Source organism: Pseudorasbora parva, chromosome 1 (assembly GCF_024679245.1).
Source record: "Pseudorasbora parva isolate DD20220531a chromosome 1, ASM2467924v1, whole genome shotgun sequence".
NCBI classification, from domain to species: domain Eukaryota; kingdom Metazoa; phylum Chordata; class Actinopteri; order Cypriniformes; family Gobionidae; genus Pseudorasbora; species Pseudorasbora parva.
In genome coordinates this window covers 65,251,649-65,262,358 of record NC_090172.1, presented here as the reverse complement: position 1 = coordinate 65,262,358, position 10,710 = coordinate 65,251,649, and the positions used below count along the sequence as shown (strand labels likewise).

General features: G+C 41.2%; 1 protein-coding gene across 1 annotated transcript; it reads left to right on the top strand.

The window, feature by feature from the left end:
• The first annotated feature begins 213 nt into the window (after window positions 1–213).
• LOC137087990 (C-type mannose receptor 2-like) lies at window positions 214–4,472 on the top strand. Its single transcript, XM_067452094.1, has 4 exons — window positions 214–250; window positions 343–708; window positions 3,294–3,638; window positions 3,798–4,472. Exons 1-4 carry the CDS (start codon window positions 214–216, stop codon window positions 4,160–4,162), a joined length of 1,113 nt encoding a protein of 370 aa, XP_067308195.1. The 3' UTR covers window positions 4,163–4,472.
• Window positions 4,473–10,710: the final 6,238 nt, after the last annotated feature.

Below are 10,710 nucleotides of genomic sequence, written 5' to 3'. Positions count from 1 at the left end.
ACATCAGACTCAGGACAGAAACACAACCTCTAAAGTAAGAACAACTCACATGTTCATTCTTCACACACAATTAGACTTTGAGATGTTCATATTGTCTGAATGATTATGTTTCATTAATGCTGCTGTTAAGAAACTGAAACTGTCATATTTTACTCTTAAATGAATCAGTGAATGTTTGATTTCTGAGTTTTTCAATGTGTTTCTTCCTCAGACATGGAGCAAACTCTATATTTGGTTCTTCTTCTCATTGGTGAGTGTGTTTGTAGTTTTATTTCTGGTTTATAGTTTCATCAGGTTTGACCCTGTTATGAAAAGCATTAAATCAAACCCTCTCTTTCACAGCTCTCTGCTCCATATCTGAATGTGTTCAGCGTCAGTATCACTTTATAAACGTGAACAAGACCTGGACTGAAGCTCAGAGATACTGCAGAGAGAAATACACAGATCTGGCCACCGTTGACAACATGAACGACATGAAGGAGCTGAACAAGTGTGTGACTGATGGAGGTGGTCCGTTAGTCTGGATTGGGCTGCAGAGGACGAGTGTTAATAAATGGCAGTGGTCTTCAGGTGATCCTGCGCTCTATCTGAACTGGGGATCTGGACAACCTGATGGCACAGACGAGTGTGCTTTCATGAGAAATGGACAATGGTATAATGGGACATGTAGTAACAGCTGGACTTTCATCTGCAGTTCATCTAACAATAGTAAGTGCAGCTCCAATGACAATAAACAGTAGGAACATTTAGTAATGCAATTTTGTACAGTATGAGGATCATCTTTTAAATCAGCACTAGGTAACTTTTCAACCTTCATAATATATTTGTAAGACTCTTGTGATGATACATCGACTTACAATAGGTTGAATGACACATCTGCCATAGCCTGATGGGGTCTGTATCGTTTTTAATCATACTTTGAAACTTCGGGTTTCGGGTAGTAACCCGAGAACAAAACGAACTACAAATCTGACTGCTTTACAGCATATACATTACTTCCACCACCACCCCAGCGTTTACAAGTTTGGTAAGGGCTAAGTAAATACATAAGACGTACAAAAGCATATTTTAGGATACCTAACATGTCTGTGATATTTGTTTATTTTTCTTGCCTCGAGCTATAATGCAAATCGATTTTTCAAATTTGCAGATTCCTCTATGGTAGCTTGATATTATAATATTGAATATATATGGATATTACTTATCCCTCAAACATTGAATTGAAGTATCATATACAGGGAGTGCAGAATTATTAGGCAAGTTGTATTTTTGAGGATTAATTTTATTATTGAACAACAACCATGTTCTCAATGAACACAAAAAACTCATTAATATCAAAGCTGAATATTTTTGGAAGTTTTAGTTTTTAGTTTTAGCTATTTTAGGGGGATATCTGTGTGTGCAGGTGACTATTACTGTGCATAATTATTAGGCAACTTAACAAAAAACAAATTTATACCCATTTCAATTATTTATTTTTACCAGTGAAACCAATATAACATCTCAACATTCACAAATATACATTTCTGACATTCAAAAACCAAACAAAAACAAATCAGTGACCAATATAGCCACCTTTCTTTGCAAGGACACTCAAAAGCCTGCCATCCATGGATTCTGTCAGTGTTTTGATCTGTTCACCATCAACATTGCGTGCAGCAGCAACCACAGCCTCCCAGACACTGTTCAGAGAGGTGGACTGTTTTCCCTCCTTGTAAATCGCACATTTGATGATGGACCACAGGTTCTCAATGGGGTTCAGATCAGGTGAACAAGGACAATATGCCATATCATTAGATTTTCTTTTTTTTATACCCTTTCTTGCCAGCCACGCTGTGGAGTACTTGGAGCATTGTCCTGCATGAAAATCATGTTTTTCTTGAAGGATGCAGACTTCTTCCTGTACCACTGCTTGAAGAAGGTGTCTTCCAGAAACTGGCAGTAGGACTGGGAGCTGAGCTTGACTCCATCCTCAACCCGAAAAGGCCCCACAAGCTCATCTTTGATGATACCAGCCCAAACCAGTACTCCACCTCCACCTTGCTGGTGTCTGAGTTGGACTGGAGTTCTCTGCCCTTTACCAATCCAGCCACGGGCCCATCAGTCTTGAGATATTTCTTGGCCCAGTCTTGACATTTCAGCTTGTGTGTCTTGTTCAGTGGTGGTCGACTTTCTGCCTTTCTTACCTTGGCCATGTCTCTGAGTATTGCACACCTTGTGCTTTTGGGCACTCCAGTGATGTTGCAGCTCTGAAATATGGCCAAACTGGTGGCAAGTGGCATCTTGGCAGCTGCACGCTTGATTTTTCTCAGTTCACGGGCAGTTATTTTGCGCCTTGGTTTTTCCACACGCTTCTTGCGACCCTGTTGACTGTTTTGAATGAAACGCTTGATTGTTCGATGATCACGCTTCAGAAGCTTGGCTATTTTAACACTGCTGCATCCCTCTGCAAAATATCTCACTATTTTTGACTTTTCTGAGCCTGTCAAGTCCTTCTTTTGACCCATTTTGCCAAAGGAAAGGAAGTTGCCTAATAATTATGCACACCTGATATAGGGTGTTGATGTCATTAGACCACACCCCTTCTCATTACAGAGATGCACATCACCTAATATGCTTAATTGGTAGTAGGCTTTCCAGCCCATACAGCTTGGAGTAAGACAACATGCATAACGAGGATGATGTGGTCAAAATACTCATTTGCCTAATAATTCTGCACTCCCTGTAGATTCTGTACAATGGTAACCAATAGACTAGGCTTGGCTTGTAAATGTGATAATGTTGAAAAAAACTTGAAAAAAATAAAACCCATGCAATTATATTCATATGACATGCTGAAACATATACCACTGTACCTGTGATGAAGACATTTCACACACGACGCAAGCAGAACGCCTGCATGTGAACTCCTCCTGCAGTGTTCAGGGCTATCATTGTTGTCATGTCCCCTGATGTAGGATGACGGAGTTTACGACAGTAATAGAGGACAATACTGTAGGGGGACCCCGAGAGCAAAACCTATCTGGTGCTGCTTTAATAAATTAATGTTGATTAATAAGAATGTTAATATAATAATAGTTGTCCAATTCCAAACTTCTGTATGTTGATCTTTTGTTTTTGATACATTTGGGAAACTGCCATTAGAGAGCCTAGAGAATAATATTTTTTTTCAGCAAAAGGTGTACTGTAAATTATAAATACATTTTAATGAATTTATAGAATTTCAACATACAATATATTGCCCCATCTTGACATTTATAAGCAAAACACTTGTCCAATCGTTTTTCTTAAAGTGAACACAGGACTCGTCTTTGTCAATCAGACGATGAATTGGAGAGACGCTCAGAGTTACTGCAGACAGAATCACACTGATCTGGTCAGTGTGAGGAACCAGAATGAGAATCAACAGATTCAGAAGTTCATCAATGATAGTCACATATCTAATGAAGTCTGGATCGGTCTGTTCAGAGACTCATGGCAGTGGTCAGATCAGAAGAACTTCTCATTCAGAAACTGGAGTGCTAGTGAACCTAATAATTTTGGAGGCAATGAAAACTGTGCTGCAATCAATAATAACATTTTGCGGCAATGGATAGACGAGCCCTGCGAGAGGCAATATCCTTTTGTGTGTCATGAAGGTGAGCAGATCCTCTCAAACACACACAATCCATCCATCACCTCCAGATATCTTAAAGTTCACGCTACATGTCTGACATGACAGATTCCTCCACAGTGTGTGTTCTTCATGTTGTTTTTGATCAGTCTCTCTCTAGTTTTTGCTTGTGGTTTGTGTCCAGATAATCTGATTCTGATCAAAGAGAACCTGACGTGGTCTGAAGCTCTGAGATACTGCAGACAGAATCATGTGGATCTGGTCTCGGTTCATTCAGAGGAGATGCAGCGTGAGGTGATGAATGTGGTTAAAGGGGCGTCTACTGCGGAGGTGTGGTTGGGTTTACACAACTACTGCATCATGAACATGTGGCTCTGGCTGAGTGGAAAGAACATGTACTATCAGAACTGGGCGCCAGGGAACGGAATGACACCGGAAAACTGCAGCCTCGAGAAGAGAAAAGGAGCAGTTCAGTCTGGAGGAGATCAGCGCTGGGTCAGCCTTCCTGAAACTCACAAACTCAACTTCATCTGCACAAATGATGAGTGAAAACATGTGAATGTTTGTGTGTTTACTCACATTCACTGTTTTCATTCCTCATTATTTGTCTTATTTTCACCTGTTTGATTTTTTATTTAGTATGTTCTGAGTGAATCTACTAATTGTGTTTTAAGTCTAATTGAAGTTTATTGCTATGTTAAATATTGTGACATAATGGGACCTTATTAAAGTTTTCTAACACTAATGATTACTGTTCTTTAGACGTCTAAAACACTGACACAATATGTGTGTGTGTTTAAGGAATCTCTTTGTATATCTGGTGTGTTAATGTCTTGATGTTTTTCACTAATCTTATCTGTAGTAATAACTGGTTGAATGTGATTCTGTGAGCAGCAGCTCTTAAGAATAATATTATTTCTGTCTCATAATGAAATATGGTTTTTCTTAAAATGATTCTACAGTGAACTGTCAATTAAATGTAACAAAAATGTCAAATTTATATTTGATTGTTGGTATGCTTGGTTGAAGTTTAGGATTTCAGTTTCTGCAATATTTTTGGAATAAATGTTGGAAATCTCTGGAATAGATTAGTGGTGTGAATCTTTGGGTAGACTGATTCAGATTTTTTAAAAGGGTATTCATAGGCATATTTAAATGCTTCCTTTAATGTGTCTTCGTCAGGTGTACATTTTCTGTCACCTTGCAGGACTGTGATATGAAGTGAGCAAAGCAACTGTGTGAACAGTTCAACTTCACAGTCTACACTACGACGCAAAGACTGCATTTTCAAATGTATCCGCTTTAGTTTCCGATTTTCCATTTTTGTTGACTTTCGAAGAGAAAAAGGTGAGTTTTCAAACAAATATGTATTAGTGTTAGCCTGACCAGCCAGACCCACATCAAGATGTTTGGTCTGGAAACTCACCATTGACAGCTCAATCTGAGGGGCGGATAAACGGTTGTCTTTCAAACTCCCTCTGCACGCGATAGGATAGCGCTACACCAACCAGAGCAACGAAGGTGAAGCAGAGGTCGTTGATAGATTAAACATTCGCCGTATCTGGTCGGCTAAACTCTGAACACATCTTCCCTTTTTAAGAATGACTTCAGTGCCATTCTTTGTTCTTTTCTCAGAGAAAAGCTTAACTCCAAGTCTTCCAGAGTCGCGGTCAAAGCTGATTCGAAAGACCGCCGTTCGCCAGTTTCTGTTTTTACTAGAAGCACGCAAACGCAACTCGGCCGTCGTCATTATGGCCCCGCCCACCGACTCTATACACGATGTGATTGGCCCGGCAAGAGTTTGGTGATTACAGCTCAGAAGGGTATTGAGAGTTGCTAGACGACACTCATGGGCAGATTAGATTTGCTGCCGCTAGGGTGCGTCTAGATTTCTAGGCTAGGTGCATGGGAAAAGTACTCCGAAGAGTGAGACCTCCAGATTCACATTTTTCAAATAACCTACATGTTATAATGGCTTTTATTCCCGAAATATGTATGTTTAAAGTTTACGGCATCTCCATATTTGGGTATCAAAATGATTTAGACATGAGGGTGTTACCCTTACGATATCCTAATGTTCACCCCAGTGAATATATATTAATATCAGGATAGCAGCATTAGAGCGTGGACTCTAGAATGTGCTTTGGGGTTGATTTTCACTCCACAACTGCTTATAAAATTACACAAGGCTGTAATTTTAAACTATTAAATACAATTGCAATTATTTTAGCTACACATGTAAATGGAAAACAAAATAATGAAAAGTAATTTTAAATGTACACACTTTGATTATTTCAAACAAAAATGTAGAAGGTTAGAGCAGGGCGCAACCTTACGCTTTATGACCGTCTCAGTTTGTGTAAATCCACTTGGGGTTCAGAGTGTTTTTTTCCCCCACATTAATTTCACACGTCTAAAACAAGAATGTGGTTTTATTAATATTTATTCATACACTGTTTACTTTTTATTGATTTAGCCTGAAAGAATGGAAGTGAAAAGTAACAACATTATAACATGACCATATGACAGATTAAAAGTGTTAATAATGGCATTTTTTTATCATTAAAATTTTTGAGTTTGACAGTAAACACCATAAATCACAACTATACAACACAGTTCAAGATATGGCAATAATAAAACCCGTCTGCTCCACTGGGATTAACCTCGGCTCGTGTCTTCTGCTGTTAGATCAGCATTACAGAACATCTCTACAGATCAATAACAGATATTCGATTACAATAAGATCAGATTTGTCTTATTGTTAATAAACACACAAAAAACAGATGAAAAATAAACAAAGTAGGACATTTTATTTTATTTTATCATCCAAAGATTTTTTAATTTGGGTACATTTTTGTCTGTATAGTGTTGATGTAGCAACTAATATAATATGCACTGTTACATTAGCACAATATATTAGGTGGATTATTAATCAACTAATAAAATAAATCAATCCCCTCAAATACCAGTAGCTCTTTACCTGATCTCCAGTCTTCTGGTTCTTCTGCTCCTTACACCTTACCGATCTTCTGCATTAAGGAGCCATGCCTTTTCCACTTTGGAAAACAGAAAACTCTCATGGGGGCCCAATCAGGCAAAACTGATTTCAAAACTGAAAAAGAAAGCCCCCATGAGACCCCAAAGTGTTTGTCCTTGCCTACACTTTCCCTCAGAAAAGCCAAACATGTGGCATGTTTGCTGGGCATGTCTATGCATCCTCTAACACACACGGACAATAGCCTCCGCTCCATCATGATAACACTGCATGCGCTGCAGCCAATATCTATTATTATTACATGGCTCTGTGAAATACTTGATTCTGATTGGTCAATCGCGCATTCCAGCGGTATGTTATTTCTAGATAACAACCGCTCACCCGGGTACTACGAGTTATCTTGACCGATTCTACTTCTGTGCTTAACGCTGGCGCCATCTTGTGGCTTAAACAGCCGTGGGTTTCAATGGAAGACTTCGAGGCAGGTCTCCTTTATAAAGTTTTTAATATGGATGTTTTTCTTTCACAAACACATCGATTGGAATCAGAAGGCTCTATTAACCCATCGGAGTCGTGTGGAGCACGTTATTTGACGGACAGCTGCATTTTTTATGGACTTCAAACACAACTACAACTACTGCTGGGATTAACGTTAGCCTGGACTTTTTAAATATAACTCTGATTGTATTTGTCTGACAGAAGAATGTCATAAACACCTATAATGACTTGAGGGTGAGTAAATCATGGGCTTGGTTTCATTTTTGGGTGAACTAACCCTTTCAGCATTCATTTTCAACATTTAGCAGCAATAGATAAAGGCTTAAAGCAGTTTGGAACTGTTTTTCTTCGCGGAAGCTTTGCGTAAGAGCTAATGGGGGGTGGGGGTTGGGGGTGTCAGCAGTTTTAGACATTCTGTTGAAATGTTAGACATTCTGTTTAATCCTGCTATCAATCCAGGACATAGAACATCTAACATCCCCTCAACAGGAATTGTTAAAATGGTCATCACTCTCAGAGTCTGGCAGCGTGAAAACTTCTGCCCAGTCGCTTCTGCTTCTGTGTTAAGCATAATAAAATTAGTACACTGATTTAATTGTCATCCTCCGTGTTTTAACGGCGTGGTCTCCACTTCCGTGAAGTCGGAGTTGGCACTCGTACTGTCACAAGAGCTACAAACTATACTCAACAAAGAGGCCAAAGAACATGTTCCTCTTCTGGTGAGAAAGTTGGGCTATTACAGCAGTTACTTCCTGATTCCTAAGAAGGGTGGAGGGTTATGTCCAATCTTAGATCTTCGAGGCTTAAACCGCACTGTTAAAGCACTCAAGTTCAAGCTGTTAACCATAAAGACGGTCGTGTTGCAAATTTAACATCGCGATTGGTTCACCGCGATCGATCTGAAGGACACGTGTTCACATCTAAATGTTGCCACAACACAGGAAGTTCCTGAGGGTTGCTCTTGGGGGCAAAAACTTACCAATTTCGGGTTCTTCCATTAGGCTAGCCTTGTAACCGCACAGATACAAAATGCTTGGATGCAGTACTGGCTCCATTAGGATTCCAGGGCATTCATTTTTGAATTACATAGACGATTGCTAGTATTAGCACAATCACGTGAGATGGCGCTTCAACATAGAGAGTGTGTTAGCCCATCTAGTTTCTCTAGGGTTGAGACTCAACACCAAGAAAATTTTTATTTCATCTGCCCAGAGAACTACTTATCTAGGGCATTATTTGGTTTTCGGTCACGAAGTGGGCACAACTGTTTCCTGCTCGAACTGAGACCATTTAGCATACCCTGAGTGAAGTTAGGCTAAGCCGAGGGCTCATCAGCTAGATTGGCACATAAACTGCTTCGAGTTGATGGCTGTATTTCTGGCCCTGAAATACTTACTTCCACAGTTGAGGGGCTGTAATGTCCGAGTGCGGGCGGACAACACAGCGACAGTCTCTTATATAAGTTACCTAGTCAACAGATGGACCAGGTTTTACAAAGCAGAGTGGACCTCTTCGCCTCTTATCAGACAGTGCGACGTCCCCTCTATTTCTCGCTTAGCTAGACAGACTTACAGATGAGGGAATAGAATTCCACTCAGAAGTAATGTCTCAGGGCTGTATCGGATTTTATGAAGTATAAATGGACCTCTTCGCCTCTTATCAGACAGCGCAATGTCCTCTCTACTTCTGTCACCCAGCCCCGCTGGGCCTGGATGCGATGGCTCATACATGGCCCAGAATGTACCTGTATGCCTTCCCTCCAGTCGCTCTGCTCCCGGGAGTTCTAGCTGGGGTTCGCCAACAAGGGTCTTGCCTCTTATCAATAGCGCTGTGTTGGTCGAACAGAATATGGTTCTCGGAGATAGTGTCTCTCCTCAACGGCTCGCCTTGGGCGATTCCGGCGAGGAAGGACCTTCTTTCTCAGGCAGAGGGCCCGATATTCCATCCCAGGCCCAACCTGTGAAACCTCTATGCTTGGCACCTGATGGGCACCACCTGAGGGATACTGGGTTTTTGCCTGCAGTTGTTGAGACCATCCTAAGTACTAGGGCTTTCTCCACTCGGAAAGTTTATGCCAATAAATGGGGTGTCTTTCAAAGCACATAATGTAGATCCAGCTAACTGTCAGGTTCCTTCAGTTCTGGACTTCCTGCAAAGAAGGTTGTCAAGCACTTGCCCCTCCACTCTCAGGGTTATGTGGCCGCTCTTTCGGCTTGCCACGCCCTGGTGGATGGGGTGCCGCTTGGGAGGCATCCTCTGCTCGCTCGCTTTATTCGTGGGGCGGGCGGTTGAGGCCTCCCATGAGAACCATGGTTCCTTCATGGGACTTGGCTATAGTCTTCAATGGCTGGTTGGGACCCCACTTGAACCTCTGCAATCATCATCTGACAGACTTCTGACCCCAAAGATGTTTTTTTCTCATGGCAATAACTTCTCTAAAGAGAATTGGGGATATGCAAGCTCTGTCAATATCGCCATCCTGCATAGACTTGGCCCCAGGAATGGTGAAAGTGATTCCGCATCCTCATCCTGACTACCTTCCTAAGTTTCCTTTTTTGACTGTACTTCCTGCCGCTCTTGAAACCTTCTGCTTTGTGTTCACAACGCCGGGTCAGGAGAGACTTCATAGACTGTGTCCAGTCCATGCTCTTTAGGCCTAAGTCCACCACACCAGCCAGTGGTGTAAGTCAGAGCAATTGTTTGTTTGCCATGGGTGCCGTAACAGAGGTTCTGCAGCCACCAAACAAACAATGTCACATTGGGTCAGAGATGCTATTGCCCTTGCCTATAAGGTGCGTGGTCAAGCTTCGCCTATAGGATAAAGGGCTCCCTCCACCAGGGGATTTGCCTCTTCTAATGCATTGGCAAGGGGGGCTCCCTTACAAAGTGTTTGTAATGCGGCAGGCTGGTACTCTCCGCACACATTCATAAGATTTTAAAGCTTGGATGCTCATGCTACTCCGGGCTCTCATGTCCAGACATACGTCTGAGGCCTCTTGCATCCTTGTGCACACCTACACAACCGTAATGGGTCCGGACACCATCAACCACGGCGGTGTGGGTATTCTCGTTCCCATTTGCATAAGCTTATGCAGCATTGAGTGTAGCTTTTGAAAGGGAACGCTTGGGGTTACTTGACTGTAACCCTGTTCCCTGATAAAGCGGAATGAGATGCTGCATAAGCTTATGCAAATGGGAAGTGTCTTATCACAACTGGCTGTGAAAAGTGTGTTTAAAGTGTGCAGCATCTCATTCCGCTTTATCAGGGAACAGGGTTACAGTCAAGTAACCCCAAGCATTTTAGTATGAAAGGACATAATCTGTCCCCATTTCATGTCTAGTCATTTTCGTTGCAGGCCTGGACGTTTTCATATGCATGGTGATCAGCAAACATCTGCAAAAATGGGGCAGTTTTAAATAAATGGTTAGGGAGTCAGACTCAAAGGTTGTGGGCTAAAAGGTTAAGATAAAATATTAAAAAGTCATGTAGGCATTTCAGATGTGTTCAGTTTCAAATGTTCTATATTCAACATTTAAAAATTCAAATTCAGAACTATCTTAAATGCAACATAATATTAAATTTTGTTAGATTACACTTTTTAAT